Source organism: Populus euphratica, unplaced genomic scaffold (assembly GCF_000495115.2).
Source record: "Populus euphratica unplaced genomic scaffold, PopEup_1.0 scaffold73.1, whole genome shotgun sequence".
Lineage (NCBI taxonomy): Eukaryota > Viridiplantae > Streptophyta > Magnoliopsida > Malpighiales > Salicaceae > Populus > Populus euphratica.
This window is the reverse complement of record NW_011499895.1, coordinates 474573-493248: the sequence shown is the minus strand read 5'-3', so window position 1 is coordinate 493248 and position 18676 is coordinate 474573. Positions and strand designations below refer to the sequence as shown.

At 28.4% G+C, this 18676-nt stretch overlaps 2 protein-coding genes across 2 annotated transcripts; one reads left to right on the top strand and one right to left on the bottom strand.

Annotated features, from left to right (window-relative positions):
- Positions 1–1874: 1874 nt before the first annotated feature.
- Positions 1875–2847, bottom strand: LOC105131904 (early nodulin-like protein 3). The gene is made up of 2 exons (XM_011035099.1): positions 2564–2847; positions 1875–2403 (listed from the first exon to the last, which is right to left on the bottom strand). The coding sequence occupies exons 1-2, from the start codon at positions 2745–2747 to the stop codon at positions 2051–2053; spliced, it is 537 nt and encodes a 178-aa protein (XP_011033401.1). The 5' UTR covers positions 2748–2847; the 3' UTR covers positions 1875–2050.
- A 5030-nt stretch (positions 2848–7877) lies between these two features.
- APO2 (APO RNA-binding protein (DUF794)) lies at positions 7878–11404 on the top strand. Its single transcript, XM_011035098.1, has 4 exons — positions 7878–8037; positions 8131–8285; positions 9388–9740; positions 10406–11404. The coding sequence occupies exons 1-4, from the start codon at positions 8010–8012 to the stop codon at positions 11235–11237; spliced, it is 1368 nt and encodes a 455-aa protein (XP_011033400.1). The 5' UTR covers positions 7878–8009; the 3' UTR covers positions 11238–11404.
- The last annotated feature ends 7272 nt before the right edge of the window (positions 11405–18676 follow it).

Here is an 18676-nt window from a genome sequence, read left to right as displayed (position 1 = left end):
CTATAAAGACGGAGAAAGAAATAATTATATATTAGATTATTATTCGAAGAGATTATATTGAAAAAAAGAGAACAAGAAGTTAATATATCGTCACCAAAAGATGGGAGACTGAATATGAGAATTACAGCAGCTATTGCTTGCGAAGAAAACAATACAAGTGAATTATGTTGAATAAGGGTGGACCCAAAATAACCTTTTTTATATTAATTAATCTTATGTCTATTCTAAGAGAAAAAGGAATTTCAATAAATAATTTAGAGTTCTTATAGATATTCATGAATAAAACTACCATATATAATGTTTGACTCCCAAAACTAAACATGAATAAAAATAACTAAGGAACAAAACAATTCTTCTAAGAATTTAAAATAATAATAATAATGATTTTTTTCAACATTACCGTTAATGGAGGTGATGGTGATAAGAATGATATAAATATATAAATATTGTTAAGCATTTTGTACTTGTTGATTAGTTGGTTTTTTCATGCTAGTTAATGATCTTTATATATATTTATTTGACATGTATTAATAACCAAGTATATTATTAGTTTATTTTAATTTAATTATTATAATCAAAATATATAAATAATGATAAATGATTCAAAGATTAACACAAATTTTGGGTATTTTAATACATGTTGTCCAAAGAAAGAATGAAAAAAAAGGCATATCTAGAGTGAAAAAAAAAGTTGATTGGATCTTTGACTATTATTACTATACAAAATATAAAAAAGTATTGTAATTGATTTTACATGATATGCACTGATATGATGGGATCAATTTGTTTTGAATAAAAAAGAAAATGGTGAAAAGTCTATTGAGTAATGTGATGACATGAAACTATAATAAAAAAATAATTTATTCCTAACTTTTATGGTAGAAAATCCTTTTAAAAAATATAGAGTTTACATCAGGGTTTAAAAACTATGAAAAAAAAACAAAAAGATAAATTCAATAAAACAACAAAGTAGTGGAATTTGACATAAAAAATGAACTCAATATAAATAAGAAAAAGAAAAAAAAGATTACAAATTTTAAATATTTATAATCATAATGCTTCTATACGAGGTTAAATAAAAACTAAATGAATGATAAAAGTTCATTAAAAAAATTAAAAAATATTAAAAATAGATAACTTCAGTTCAACTATACAAGGATAAAAAATGAAAAAGTGGAGTAATGATTATTATTCAAATATATATATATATATATAAGTGGATGGCAATGCATGTTTATTTAAATTTATTATCCACTGTTAATTTCATATAAAGTTGTTAAGCTGAATATTAAAAAAAAAAAAAACTTTAAAGACTTCAAAATGAGCTACATTAACGGTGTCACCATGTGATGATGAGCTGTACTTTGTCTTTCTTGGTAATATAATGGATTAGGTATTTAAATACTCAATGATACAGGTAAAATCTCCCTAACTCTTTACTACACACAAAAACACTTATTATATATATATATAGTTTCTAGGTATGTATGTATGTATGTATGTATGTATAGTTTCTAGCTTTTGCATCTTAAACTCCTTTGCTAAATTAAATTAAGTATTGGAGGGTTTTTTAAAATACACAGGAGATTTTGTTATGTAAGTTACTCCGATCCATCCAATATCTATGGTGTCTTGTTGATTTTATTGTGCCTTAATTAGTTGTGTTGACTAATTCTAAAATTGTTTCTTTGTGGTTTTTTGTATTCCTCTTATGGACAAACAGGTTATAATTTAGCATTACCTTTTATTTAAAAATATTTTTAAAAAAATTAATTAAAAAAAAAACTTTTAAAAGCACTGTCTGGCCGAAATGTGTTCATGCATTGCCTAATTGCCTATGCAGCAAGGTTTATTATGAAAATCAAGTAGGCGTCTTTGGCTTTTCCCCATCTTGAGAGAGCAAACTCCTGGATTGTTGCTGATAATATCAAGGAACATCTCATACATATATATAAAACAGAAATACTTTTCTGGCACAACTAAGATAATCGGACCAGCTAAATAAATTAATTAATTAAATCCTTGTAACCCAAATGTTGACTATCATTCCTCAGAACAGAATCACCCCTGTCAAGACCCCAAAAATCAACCCCAAACTACCCCTCAAATTCACACCACCAGTGCTAGTTGGAGCCACCGCAGGACCTCCAAATTCTACCGGAGAAGGTGCTGGAGAAATACCCATGAAATGGCTTCTCATTGACATAACCACAGTAATTAACTTTTGTCCCTGCTCACAATGCCCATCAGCTCCGCTTATGAAGTAGTATGGCCCTGACTTGTCAAGCTTCACGTTCGTGTTACCATCCTTGTAAGTAACTAGAGGACTTGATGTATTACAGGTTTCATAATCTTTTCTGATCACTTGAAGTACCGAGTCCTTTTTGGGATCATAAGTCCAAACTGTGCAAAGAAAAAGGGTTAAACAAAACAAAGATAGAGACAGAAAATAATTGGAAATTATACTAAAACTCAGACAATAAAATCGAAAATTTGAAAGAAACAGAGAAACCCCATGATGGAAAGGGGGCTTAAAATTGAATTGTCGTTTATGAATATGTACCTAGTGTGTCTCCAACTCGGAAACGTGAAGCCTCAGCCCATTTGTTGAGTGAATCAGACTCAGAGGAAGGGATTTTCCATGAATCATTTTTGCCTCCAACCATGAAGTCTCTAGCTTCTGTGAAGGTAACGAAGAGAGAAACAATCAATACCGAGGATAATAAAGCAGCTTTATGTGAAGCCATTTAACAGATTGTGAAAGCTTTTTTTTTTTTTTTTCGAGGGCGAGAAAGAAGAGATAAATAGATATGATGGAGCTACGAGAAAAAAAGATAAGTATCCTTGAATCAACGATGGCCCTTTTTATAGATGGGAGTGAAGAGAAAACTAGCCGTTGGGTCCGTTGCGTGGCATGTCTAGACACTGCATTCGCATTTGTCGAGGCAGCCTTTGAGCCTACCAGCTGCATTTTGCCCTGTCTGTCGGTCATGCAAGAGCCTTTTTGTTTTTTTTGGTCCAATTACTATTTGTTCCTCTTCGCAAGGATGGATGGTTTTGATTTCAAAATACTTTAGCACAGTAAAAAATAGAAAGGTGATATAGTTGACAAAATAATTAGGGATCTAATACACTTTTACTTTCATGTATTATAGATGGTATTTGAAAGTCGCAGATAATATTTATGATTTCATTGGACACTTAATGAATTTGATGTAATTAATGTTTAATATATATTAATTTGATTTTATTGAATGTTAGGGTTTTGAATTAGAAATTAGGTTGATTAGATGTAATATAAGTTGTTAGTTTGATATGATTAGGTTATCTTGTAAAATAATTAATGATTTTAGATTGTTGTTGACTGTGAATTAATAAAATTATATATTTGATTAGTTAGTGCTGATTTAGGTTAAGTTATGGATTATGTTAATTAGATATATTTTAAGTTGATATTTAGGTTATTTTGTTAAATAATTAATGTTTTTTTTGTTATTGTTGATTGTGAATTAACAAAATTACATGATGAAAGAGTTAATGTTGAATTATGTTAAATTATGAATTATATTGAATTATGTATAAAATAATAATACTAGCTATGAAATACATGAATTTGATTGATAATTTTTTTTTATGGTAGTGAAATTTGATGAATGTAGGTATTCGATAATTAATTTGATGAATTTAGGTTTTAGCTGATTATATTAATATTATGGTTTTGTTGATAAATTATAGAATGTTTGATAATTTAAAAATATTATGCTTATATAATAGTATCCTTATCAATATTGACAATGATATCATTTATAATGGAGGAAGGCATGAATTCTTTATTGTTACATCAAACATGTCCCTTAATGAGTTATCAAGAATGTTATATGATTGACTTGACTTGAATATATTTGAAATAGATGTAAGGATTACTTGGATGATGTTACAAACTAGGGTCAATCAAACTTATTATATCGGTGTAGCAATCTGTAGTGACAAGGGTGTGAATTCAATGTTTGGGTTTTTGAGGATTAATAAGGTTAATATGCTAGAGCTCTATATGAATAGTAGACCTAGACGAGGAAACTCTTATATTATAGAGTTGACCTGATCTTCAAGTAACTCTCAAAGAATCATATAAGCATTATGAGCAGCTGGTCCATCTAGGTTAGGTAGTAATGCCAGTAGACAAATATGAGTGCAAAGAATTGTTAATATGGAATCGCAATTAGGTATGACATTTTCTTCATATTTTTATAGAGAATTCAAACCAAATAATGACAAAAATGAGCGTCACATTGATAGAGTTATGGTTGAGGGGGAAGATGGGGACGATGAGGATGATTGAGATATTGAGTTAGTTAAGCCTGTTAATCAATACATGGCACCTCCTAGTCCTGACTCTAAGGTTGTGAGTGTGAATGATCAATATGAATGCCATGATTGAGCTGATAATCACAGACATTCGAGCTTATCAGTTAATGAATTAGAGGTTGGAAAAAGATATAAGGACAAGTTTGAATGTGTTAATATAGTAAAATGGTGGCATATAAAGAATTCTTTGCAGTACAAGGTTCATTGTTCAACAAAAACCTATATTCAGTTGCAGTGTGTTTAGGAACTGGTTTATAGATGGTATTTATGTAGGGGTACACTAAAGATTTGATATATGGAAAATCTCAAAATTAAAAGGGTTACACACATGTTAAAACTCTTTTGTTTTGCAACGCCATCATCAAATTGACTCATATTTAATTACTAAGGTGATGTTGACAATTACAAAGAGAGAATTAAATATGAGTGTTGCAATGATTCAAGATACTGTGAAGAGGTATTATGGGCATAAAGTCTCTTATTGAAAGGTGTGGGTAGTTAAACATAAAATATTAGAGTTGTTATTTGGTACACATAAAGAGTCATTTCAAAACTTATCTAGTATTCTACTAGCCATTAGATATTCAAATCCTAGAACAATTGTCACTTTGGATCATAAAATAGTTGATGGCTATAAGACAATATTTAAGAGAGCATTTTGAGCATTTAATGCTTTAATTGATAGGTTTTAATATTATCATTCTCTAATTAGTATTAACGATACTCACCTTTATGGTAAGTAGAATGCTAAGTTGTTGATTGTAGTTGCTTATAATGCGAATCAAGGAATTTATTTATTGTGTTTTACTATTGTGGAAGAAGAGACGCACAATAATTAGAGATGGTTTTTGGATTTGCTTGGTCGATGACGCACGTGTACAACATTGTGATGATATTTCTCTCGAGTCGGGATCTCTCTAGTGATTGGGGAAAAACAAGGAATTTTTATTTCTTATCAGTACAAAAAAAAAAGGTTGTCTCCTAGTATTTTAATCACTAAAAACTCTAACCGGTCTCAAAGTTTGAATAAAGAGACTAGTTGTGTGTAGAGAAGATGTATCACCCATAATATATTTTACCTAAGGTAATCTGCTTTGTTTGTTTGTCTGATATAAACTGAGGTATTGTTGTGTTTTCTAACCTAAAAAATAAATTAACTATCCAGCACAAATTATATCAAACTGCAACACACATCAAACCAAATTAAGAGTTCAAACAATCTAAGTATTATACAAAATAATAAGCATTTGGTCCTAAAATTTCACAATCTTAGCAATTTGTCAACAAAATAATTTGATATTATAGATTAACCTTTCGACGATGAGAAATCAATGAGAGAAACTTATGCAACCAGGGAAACAATGTTGGAAAAATTTGGGAAGCAATCTAAAAAAGTAAGGATCAAATTTAAAAATTAAATAAAATGAAATATAAAGGGATGTAATTGAAAAATAAATCAATTATAAAAATATTAAAAAATAAATAGTTTTCTAAAAATAAGGATCAAATCTAACAAAAGAGAAAATCAAAGAATGATGGAATTTAAAAAAATCTCATTTTATGAATTATTTAAAACAAAATAAATAGTAATAAAAAGAAGAGGAATCAAATCTAAAGGAAAAATACACTAAAGAGTTGTTTTGAAAATTTATAGGGGCATGTATTAAAATCAAGGAATAGAGAGAGATAAAAATAAAAAAAAAAGGGTCAATAACACCATATCATACGTTTGTTGGTCATACATGCCATTTATATATATATAAAAAAAAATATGTTTGTTGGTCATACATGCCATTTATAAAAAAAAAAAGAGGCTATCATGACAATTCAAATATTATCATGAAAACTTAGGTATAGACATTGTATACACCACTTGAAAAGCGTAAATATAACTATAAACTTTGATGTGATAAACACTCACTAACTACTTTCTAATTTTTAAAATATTTTATATGTATAAAAATACTAAATTTCCCTTAATACAGTCGCTTATAACAAAAGAACATATTAAAAGAAATTTAAATTTAATAATAATTTAGTTGTTTTATTATGTTGTTAAAAACAAAAAAAGAGTAAAAACAACCCCTAAGTTCTAGATTAATATTTCTTCCTTTAACTATTTTGTTTTTTATGGAAAAAAAACTATATTTTCACGGTAAGTGGGTGAAAAGAAACATTAATTATACTTTTTAGGAAAAATAAATAAATAAATAAATAAAATATGCGGTGAATGTCTCCATATTAAGTTACATGTAATAATTTTATTGGTTTAGTCTGTAATTTCAAGGGGGAACCAAGTTTGTATAATAATTTTTTATTGAATTTTTCTAATTTTTTTAAACTTAATATAGTTATTAAATTCAGATTAGTTTGACAAGATCAATTTAAGATTCAGTTAATTTAGTGGTTGAATCAATCTGAATAAGATAAAAGACCGGAATGAGCAAAAACCCGACAAAACTAATTGATCCTTCGAGTCGACTTATGATCAAGATAACCTGAAAAAACCTGGTTGAGATTTTTTTTTTAATATGTTTTTTTTTCTTGTTAAAAACCTTATTTTTATATATTTTTTATTTGGTTATTAACCTTATTTAAAGTTCACTATATAAATACTATAATAATATTTTATTTTTTTAATATATAATTTCAAGCCTTTTAGTATATATCTACTTTATGTTCATAAAAAAAATTATTTTTTTAATGTAGAATTTGAAATTCTTTAATATATATATTTTATATTCATAAAAAAAAATTATATTTTTTCAATATAAAATAAAAAAATCTTTTAGTTTAAATACTTCAACTTAAAAAGATAACATATTAATATAATATTTTTTTAATGTGAAATATAAAATCTTTTAAATAATTTTTTAAATTTTATTATTTATAATATGATTGATTTATATTTATATAAATTATTTTTTAATTTTTTATATAAAATATTAAAAATTAAAATATCTTTTTAATTTTTTTAAATTAATTTAAATTAACTCAACTCAACCTATATAACTCAATCCTGATTCCTTTTTTTGGGTTAACTCTAGATCAGGTCAAATGCTATAAAACTTTGTGATGAGTAAATGTATAATCACTAAACGTGTAAATTAAATAATTATAATATTAAATGTTCCAGTTAATTATGTATTAATTAATCGGCGAATGTATAATTAATCAATTAATGAGTTACATTTCAGTCTTGTCATGGCCTGGGCTTGTCTCGTCCATACGAACCATTTCAAGCTAAGTTTTTTCCTAGGGTTTGGAAGAATAATAATAATTATTTTTTAAAGTTTTTTATTTAAAAATATATTAAATTAAAATATTTTTTTATATTAACACATTAAAACAATTAAAAAATATTGAATTAAATTAAATTTAAAAAATTAATATTAATATTATTTTTTTAAAAAAATATTTTTAAAATACAAAACCTACGTTATTAATCCGTGGATAATGTACATGGAAGTGGGCTATTTTGGATATTAAAAAGCACCTGTAAAATCATCATCTCCATATATATTTGTGCCTGAGAGAGCTTTGGCTTGGAGGTAGCCAGGAGTTCCTCATCCTTGTAGCCAATGACTTATAGTTAAAGCACCCAGATTTTCTCTTGATTCCTTGTCCTCCCGCTCTTTAAAAAAATGTTAGTTTCCTCTTCAGTTGCAACATGTAAGCTCACTTATCTGTTTCTCTGGTTTCAAATTTTCAAGATTTCCTCTTTTCGTTGGAATAAATATTGTTGGTAAACTTGGTTGGTTTCAGGGACAGACTGTGGATCGTCTTCTAACTACCCTTTGTGCACCATGGCTTTTTTTCATTCTAAATTAAGATCTTCCTTTCTCAGAATGGAACCCTTCACTGTCTCTTTTCTCCCAAGTTCAGAATTTCTCAAACTTAGCTCCTTCCATTCTTTTCAGGTATGCCGAAGCTGTAATAACCAATTCACGCTTTCTTGCTCATCTGCGTTTTATCTACAATCTGCAATTACTGGCTACTTTTATTGTATTGGGTTCTTTCTCACCAATGAAATGGGAATTGATGATGACTTTAACTCTTTGTATTGTTTAGTTAAATCTTATTTTCATTAGGCTATTATGTTTGTCCTGGAATGTTGGCTTTTCTTGCTCATCAGGAACCTTTGTTTAAATTGCTTAAAATATATGTGAAAAAGGCCTCTCTTGTAGTATATTATATATTGTCTCTGATTTTCGGGAGTTATTCTTATTACAGTTTTGTGTGACATTGATTTTTTTTTAATTAAGTATAGTGTGATTGGTTGCGTAAGAGTTCCACAATTCTAGGAGTAGTTTAGGTTGAATTTTCCTTTCAATTCAGTTGTTGTGAGGCGTGGCTTTGTTTATCTTTATTGTTTCTTGTGGAGGATCAGCACAATTGATTGCATTGGTGTTTAACACCGCAAATAAAAGTGATTGCGGTATCATTTTTACTTGCATTGCCACTTGCTTGAGAATAGCAATGGTTTCATCTTCTGCATAAATTACTACAGATCAAATGTTACATGATGGGGCAAATATTTTTAATCTCCATTGATGGAAAAATGTGACCATATTAGTTGCGGGCCTTGGCAGCTTCAATGTGAAATTCGTTCCATCATTTATGTTTTTTGGTGGATGAAGCCAATGGACTGATAGATATTAACTTCCATATTGATGATTTGATAACTTTATCAATAAAGGCCCCGAATGGTGCTTTTGGTCAAACACAGTTGTACCTGAGGTCCAGGAAAGATTACATGTCATCCAGCCATAGTTTGTATGCCATTGCCTCTGATATCTGGTAGGCAGCAGCAGTATGAAGGCTATGGCAATAAACACTACTACGATTATGCGAGAAAGTCTTGTATCATATTTGACCTTAAACATCGTTTCTTGAGTATGTTGTACACTTTGACTTTATAATCAGTCATCTTTATGCTCACTGTATAACTATAATGCCGTTTCTTGGTTTTTATTTATCTCTTTTCTGTTTAAAATGAATTTTATTTTTTCCCTTCTGCAGCATAGTGATCTTAAACTTAGGCATTCATTCAAGTCTAGAACTACACCAAGGATGTTGCCTGAACCACATGCACTGGTTATCACAAACGAATATCCTCAAAATGCTGATTTTCCTCGGAATTATTCAAGAAAGGAGAAGAAGCCCTTTCCAATACCCATAGTTGAGTTGAGACGAGCTGCAAGGGAGAGGCTCAAGAAGCGCAAAGGCCAACCTAAAGGACGTGCACCACCTCCAAAGAATGGTTTGCTCGTTCAATGCCTGGTGCCACTTGCTTATGATGTATTCAATGCAAGGATCACGTTAATTAACAATCTCAAAAAACTGTTAAAAGTGGTTCCTGTGCATGCTTGTGGGTAATCTTCATCTCTGAAAAACCATAGCTCTTGGTTACAATCTTGCAATCCAATTTATTTGCGGAAGCAAGGGTATCTTAAGGGATTGTTCTATCTTGCTCTCACATGCACTATTTTAGCCTTGTTGAGCAATGTTGTGTTCAGCTAAATTGGTTAGTCATACTGTTCCTCCTTAAAACTTTTAAGGCAAAATGCATGGTTCGTGTGTCATATGTTGTCTCTGATGGCCCTTCTATAGATGCCTGCATCTGAATGAGATGTTATTGCTTGCCAATGTTCATCATGCGCAGAAGTTGACCCGGCCTTACGATAATCGCCACCTGTTGTCAGTGGGAATATAGAAATAAATGGTGTAAAGAGATATAAGGGCGTTGTATTAGTGAACTTTTGATTGGAGTTTTGGCACGCCTATGAAGCATCTTGAATTTTATGATTTGCACGGAGATGGTAATAGTGAATTTTGATAAGATGTTTTTGCTACTGAATACTACTGGTTGGTAAATTAACAGTGTTAAACAAAGCACTCTTTGTCTTTACTGTGAATAGGTGCAATCGAGTTAGTTGGATAAAGAATTATCATGGGGAATTCAACCTTCGTGGTGAATATGGTCTCTCCTCATGGTTTGAAGGTCTATATTAGAGTGGTTACTGTCTACCTTTTGCAGGTGGTGTAACGAGCTCCACGTGGGACCTGAAGGACATCCATTCAAGTCATGTAAAGGCAAACATGCCACCTTCCGCAAGGGTCTTCATCAGTGGACAAATGCAGCTGTCGAAGATGTACTTGTGCCAATAGAAGCCTACCACCTTTATGATCCTCTTGGAAAACGAATTAAACATGAGGAGAGATTTTCAATTCCCCGAATTCCTGCAGTAATGGAGCTCTGTATCCAAGCTGGTGTTTACGTTTCTGAATATCCAACAAAAAGGAGAAGAAAACCAATTATTCGCATCGGAAAAAGGGAATTTGTTGATGCAGATGAAAGTGACCTACCAGACCCCGTCCCAGAAGTTCCTCTAAAGCCAATATTAACCGAATTACCCATCTCAAAAGCAGTAGCCCCAGCTAATGAAGAAGAAAAAACCTTGCTTGCCGAGGAAACACTACAAGCATGGGAAAAGATGAGGAAAGGAGCCAAGAGGTTAATGCAGATGTACCGCGTCAGAGTTTGTGGATATTGCCCGGAGGTGCATGTGGGACATAGCGGACACAAGGCACAGAACTGTGGGGCCCACAAGCACCAACAACGGAACGGACAGCATGGTTGGCAGTCTGCTGTTCTTGATGACTTGATACCGCCAAGATATGTGTGGCATGTTCCTGATGTGGATGGGCCGCCATTGCGAAGGGAGCTGAAGAACTTCTATGGTCAAGCCCCTGCTGTTGTAGAAATTTGCGTTCAGGCTGGTGCTGCTGTACCAGACCAGTACAAATCAACCATGAGGTTGAATATTGGGATCCCTTCCAGTGTTAAAGAGGCTGAAATGGTTGTTTAAGGTATTCTTCTCACCTCCTTCAGGCAAGTTGTAGAGTGCGTGTAAAGTATTGAAAGGGAAGACAATGCATAGATTCTTTCAGGAAATGGTAGCAGTTTTCTTCGATTTTGGGCCCCTGACTCTCTCAAACCATCTCTGATTCTATTCAATGGTCGAAATTACTGATATTAAACTAGCATTACAAACATGCACGTTCCCTTTTAGGCCAGCAGGCTAGCAAAGAGATCAATAGATCCCTGGAAGCAGTTAGAGATCAATGAAATGTTATAATTATAATCATAATCATAACTTTAACTATAATTATAAAATGAACTAAAACAACTTGTTCTTTCACCGTAGACCAATAATGCTCTCCCCTACACTCAAAGCTCATGTGGACTGCACTGTCGGAGAACAATGCGTTTTTTATTGTTCCTTGGATGTCGAAAAGTGCATTTTGGTTCCTTAAGTTTTTTTATTTTCATGTATTTGGTTCATGCAGTTTTATGTTTTTATGTTTTAGTCCACAAACATTATTTTTATTACATTTCAATCCTTGACTTATGGAAGATGAGAAAGGAAGTTGTTAGAAAAAGGAGAGATTTTGATCAACCACTTTCCAATCATAAAAAAAGGTTAATCCTGTTGTCAATGAATTTGTTTTGGAAAATGAAGTTAATGGAAATGGTTTTTCTTTAACCATGTAAAAAAATGTAAAAAAATAGGTGGATTGATGCTTGTAAAGGGTTTTTTGTTTTTTTAATTCTGTTGGATTTTCGGTTTCTAAAATAATTGAGGGTGTTTCTGGATTAAAAATGAGGTTATTAAAATTTCTATAATATTTTTGGATGTTTCATATAAACATAACTTGAAAATTAAATTTTAAGTGTTTAAAAACTCGGAATTTGCTTTCATTGACTAGAAAATATTTGAAGTGTAAAACAAAAATTCAACACGTGTTAAATAAAATAAATTGATAATTATATGCAAATTAATATATTTAATTTATCTCCATAATGGAGATTTTTAATTTTTCTCAGTATTCTATTAAAAAAAATTCAGCCATTTGAAATTAAAAGAAAAAATATATTTTTTTCAATCTAGACTTTATTTTCTTATTAATGCATCTTTCAATTATTTTAACTTAAATTTATTTTAAAATTACGAGCATTCATTTCTAAATAAAAATTCATCATGGTCTTAAAAATGAATAATAAAAAATCAAAACAATGTCTTAGTATTTAAAATATATTTGAACAAAAAATAAATGATAAATGTGACAAAAGTATATAAAAAAATATATTAAAAAAAAAACACAAATTTATTTTAATTGAATATCCATGCAATTGTTTTTCATGTTAGGTACATAATAGTAAGTGAAAAACATATTAACATTCTTATAAAAAACTATATTATTTAATAATTAAAATATAATATTAATCTTTTTATAGTACATTTAAATGTCAAAAAATAAAAAATAAAAAACAAAGAAGGTGTCCGTTTAGTACACGACACAATAAGCAAAAGGTGCGCATTGATATGTAAAGCTAGACCCACATTATTAGCCCCACATGATTAGCCTTATATATGTGTGTGTGTGTTTTAAAAGGGTAATAAATTATTTTTCTTTTTTTTAATAAAAAAATATAAAGGAGGTGGCAGTTTGGTGCTTGACACAACAAATAAAAGGTGTGTGTTGGTCTGTAAAGCTAGACCCACATAATTAACCTTATCTTTATATATATATATATATATATAGTGTTGGTCTATAAGGTTAGACCCACATGATTAGCCTTATCTTTTTTATATATATATTTTAAGAGGGTGATAGATCATTTTTCTTTCTTTTTCTTTTTCGTTTTGAAAAAAATAGTTGATGACATTTTATCCCTAGTATCTCCGGCTATTTTAATCGGGCAGGATGTCATGTCCCTGGTTTCTTAGACCAAAATACCTTATTTTCAACTTCTTTTTGTTTTACTTGAAAACAGTTAAAATACCATAAAAACCTCAATAAAAACATTTATGGTATTAAATTAGCACAAGATAGGTTAAAATACAAAAAACCAACCCAGGTTTTAAAAATTTTCATGGCTTTGATCTACTTTTTCAGATAAAATAAAGGTTTCAAAATATTTTAATGAAACTTTTCTCATCAAATAGATTTATTGACACCAAAATTAATATTTTTTATCGTTGGAATATGGTGAACCAATAACCTTCTCTTTTCTTCATTGTTTTTTGGCAAGTTGGTCTCTTCTTTGTCATATCGAGGGATTAAAAAATAAATAAAATAATTTTTTATATCAAAACTAAAATTACAAAAATTAAAGGGATTGTACAGGAAGATAGACAGACTAAAAAAAACTTTTATGAATAAATTTGAGACTTGCTATGTGGTTTTTCCTTATTTTACATGCTAATCCTCTTTTGTTGAATTTTATCTATATCAAAAAAATTATAAGAAATTTGTCCTTAAATTTATAATAGAAATTTATAATTGAAAAAAAAAGTTGAAGGACAAAAAAAAAATGTGTGCTCTATATTACTATGTGTAAAAGACTATGGGTTTTAGTATATTTTATAATATTATTTTAATTGGGTAAATAGAATATTAATTAGTTAGATAGTTCACATTATGCTGCAGACTCAATCAATTTTTTCCCAACATAAAAAAAAAAATGTTTATGAAGAATCTAAGATCAAGGTGATTGAAAGAGATTGCATGTGTTGTTAAATATCATGCAACAAGCATCTCATATTTATATTTAATCAATTAATTTAATCTAATTCAAAAATAAAATTCATTTTAAAAAAAGTAAATTCAATAAAGACCGAAAAAAAAATACTTAGAAGTAACTCATGTTTTTTTCAAAATGACTAAAAATCCCATAGAAAGGAGGAAAAAAAATTTAGAAGATAAAATCAAAAAATAAGCATAAAAAAAAGAGTAAACTTAAGTGAACCTCTTAAATCTATGTTAATCTCTCAAACTTATTTTTCATTAAATTCTAAACTTGAACTTAACCAAGAAGACTCAACACCTAACTAATTTAATGTTGAAGGATAAAATCCAGTAGGTGACAACATTTAAAAAAAAAATTAAAAATCAAGTTGAAAAAAAAACACTAGTTGTTAGAGCAATGATTTAGAAAGCAAACCAAGAATACCATAAAACAAGCATCTTATACTTATATTCATTTAATTAATTTAATTTTTTTTTATAAAAGTGAAATTTAATAAAGACCGATAAAAAACTCAAGGTGGCTTGTGTAATTTTCAAAAGGATTGATAAGTCCTATAAAAAGCTAAAAAAATAAATTATAAAGCCTAATTTTCAATCAAATAAATACTAAATGATAAAATAAAAAATAATTAAGATGAATAAAAAAAATATCAAGTAAACTCATGTGAATTTTCTAAACTTAGGTCAATTTCTTAAAATTATAACCCGTTAAATCTTAGACTCGGACTCAGTTAAGAAACTTAATACTTAATCAATTTAATGTTGAGGAATAAAATTGAAAAGGAAATATCAACCTTATAAAATTTTCAAGGCAAAAAAATTAGTAATAAAAAAATAAAAATTAAATTTAATAGAAAAAACTAAAAAATAATGAAATTGAAAAAAATATTTAATTTTACATACGAAAAAGTTTGGAGGGGGGTGAAATTAGATAAAAAAACATAAAAATTAAAAAATTAGAACCAAATTTAAAGAAAAGATAAATTAAAGAGATTCTTTAAAAAATTTAAGGGTCATGCTAAAAATCAAGAAAAAAAAAACGAAAAAAAAAACAGTTGTTGACTCGAAATGAAAGAACCAATTACCATATATGTTGTCTTATCATAAAAGCGACCCCGGAACAAGGCCACCACTATCCTGAAGGGCAGTGCTTGATCATTAGATGATGTATATTGTTTGAAGCACATTTGCTTTGTTCATACGTTGTTTTTTCTTTAATTTTTATTTTTATTAAATGACTAAATTAACCCTCTAGAACAAAAGAACCACGAAAAAAAAATCAAAATGAAAAGATAACAATACCCGTAAACTCAAACTTATTTATTTTTTGATTTCAAGTGAAAAAGTTAGTTTAATGTGACAAAACAAATAAAATATCTAAAAGGCCCTGGATGCTAGTTTGATTTTTCTTTTTTTAAGGGTATTAATATAATTTTACATTGCAAATAATATTAAAAAGTAAAGAAATAAAAAAAACCTGGAAAATATATATATATTTCTTTTAAAGGCAACAAAGTAATTTCAATATGTTTAAAAAATTGTGCACACCAATTTATCCTCAATTAATTTTATAATGTTGAATTAATTCTCTAGAAAAAAATGATTTTCCCTTCAATTGCAAGCTTTGTTAGAGTTTTTAAAAAGGATAAAATTATCATTTTACTATTCTAACTATCAGTGAAATATATTTTGGGTTATAGTGTTTATTGATGTCTTTTAGATTTTTCTTAATTTAATATGGGATCATTAGGTTTTAAGATATTTATACATACTCCAAATTAACAAAAAAATATTTTTTTTTTAACTATACTTCTCATCATAAAACAATTTTATTGGACTCCTCCTCACAAAAAATACTATTAACTTTAATATGTATTTTTTTTTCTTTGTTTTTTTTTTTCTAATTTATGTTTTTTTTTATTTTAATTTTATTTTTAACATTATATTATCTCAGTCTCATAACTCAGATCATGAGTTTGATTAGTTGACTCGAGTTTTTTTATATAATTGATTTTTTTTAATTTCATCCTTTAAAATTAAGTTAATTAGGAGTTAGGCTTTATAATTTATTTCAATTAAATTTTTATAAGATTATTTCTATCTCATGACTCAGAACTTGAGTCATGTTTTTGGCAGTTAATTTAAGTTGAATTGAGTTTTTTTATGTAATTTTTTTAATTGGTTTTTCAATTTTAGTTATATCCATCCACATTATGTTCCTTGTGGATTGAGTTTTATAATTTATTCAATTTGATTTTTTTAGATTATCGTAGTCTCATGATCCGGGTAGCGGGTTTGATAGGTTAACTAAGGTTAACTCAAGTTTTTTTATTCTCTTTTTAAATTATTTTTAAATTTTATTATTATTTAATATTGAGTTTATTAAAAATTAGATATTTAATTTGTTTTATATATGGTTATCATGATCTCATAACTTGTCATGTGAATTGACATATTAACTCGAGTTGATTTAAATCAATTTAATATATTGTTGTCCCAATATTTATTAATAAAAATATTATTTTGAATATTTATTTTAAATTAAATTATATTTTTATCAATTTCTTAAATTGTTTTTAAAGTTATTAAATTGGTTAGATTAAATTGAATGAATCTATACAAAGTTTTAAATTTTTTTTTAGATAAAATAATAATATTATTTAAATAATTTTTATGTTAAGAAAAATAATTGGATAAGTTGTTTGATGTGACTTTCTTTTTATGCTGCGTGGTAAGCAAGCACCGACTGCTCTAAAGAAACAAGGAAAGAAAATAAGAACTGTAGTTGTAAGATCTTATCCGGGTTGATGCGGGGCAAATTAAAGAGGACAGATCAGAAAGAAGGTTGATTTTTTTTTTTAAATATTATTTTAATTAACTTCTTTTTTTTTTTTTTTAAATCAAGAAGTGAAGTTTTGGCGTGTAAAGTTCCGATAAATTGGGTTAATAAATCAACCAACATCAATCAATTTTTATTTATTTTTTATTTTTTTAACTCAGATCTATTTGGATTTCAAATTAATTAAGGTAGTATTTAATATTATAATAAAAATTATTTTTAAAATTATTTTTATATAAAAATAATATTTTTTAATTTTTACATTAACATTTCAAAACCATAAAAAAATTAATTTTAAATAAAAAAATATTTATTTTTTTTGCCGCGTTTCCCAGTCCAACAGTGATCAGAACTACTCTGTGAACTATTCTATTGCTGCTTTCTCCCAGGAATTGGCAGTCATGCCGCGTGTCAACATTGAAAATGTCAACTTCTCAACGTGTCCATTTAACCTTTACTTTCGCCTCCCATCTCGTTTTAACAGCCCTTCGTGTCCTTTCCTCGTTGTTTGTCTAAATCCTGCAGCGTCCATGGCAAATCACCAACTTGAATTTAAAGCTTCCACAAGCCAAAGGAAGGGAGAAGAAAAGAAAAGAAAAGAAACCGACAGCTTAAGATAACCAAGAGCAACATGGCGGGGTCAGATCAAGCAGCACGGCATTCAACAGAGGTGCTTCACCAGCGTCGCAAATTGTCTCTGTGTCCATTGAAAACGGCCATTGGTGGTGTTGCTGTTGTTGCCGCTATTGGCTACTTCGTTTTGTATACCAAGAAGAAGCCTGAAGCCTCCGCATTAGATGTTGCCAAGGTCACAGTTGGTGTCGCTAACCCAGCTAACACCCACCCCCGCAACTAGATTCTCCCGCTCCTATTTACTTTTTATATTTAGATTTTGTTTCTCCCTTCAATTTCTCTTTCATTCAAAGTTTTTCTTCCCTGTTGGGTATGTTTCTACTTGATCTTGTTTCTTCAATCCTTGTATGAACTTATATAATTCAGAGGGAATAATTGGTTTTGTTTTATTGTTTGTGAATGCACTCTGCTAATTAGTTTTATAGAAACTAAGCTGTATTATTATTTGTTTTTAATGATAAAATGTGTGCTTTTATACTAAGGTTTGCCTTCATAATAAATCGCATATTAATTGCTTTTATTACCCATTAAGTAGTTTTATATAATAACATTCAATGATGATTCATTTTATCTTGTATTGTTTTTATAGATAAATACAATTAACATGTTATTAAAATATTTTTTAGGTGGATGTTTATGATTAAGTCACATGTTCAAAAAAATTATTATCCTTTTAATCAACTTTTCAGGATAATGCCAAATGCTGATCTATTTGTTTTTAGTCAATCATAAATAATAACATTCTTAACCAAAACTTTAATAATTATTTAATTGAAAAACAAAGAAAATATTTATACTAGTAATTTTACTATTTATTTGGTCATTTTTTAAGGATTAATCTTGTTGAGAGTTTATTTGTCCTAATTAGACGCATGTATAATAAAACCATAACAAAATATTTATAATTTAAAAATATTTTTTTGAAGGAAATTTAATCAATTTATAAGGATAAAATCCATTAAAAGTATATTTTTTAATTTCTAGTATAAAAACCATTTTGAGATTTTGTTTTTCATCCAAGAAAATCTACAAGCTGAAAAAATATTTTTTTTAAAGTGATCTTATTATCATTTTTAGATTGACTTTTAAAAATAGAAATGTTGAGGTTTTTTTTTATCCTATATCAATCTATGATAAGAAAACTTTCAGTAAATATTTACGAGTTGAAAATATTTTTTTTTTAAAAAGCAATCTTATTATTATTTTTAGATTGACTTTTAAGGATAGAAATTGTTGAGGTTT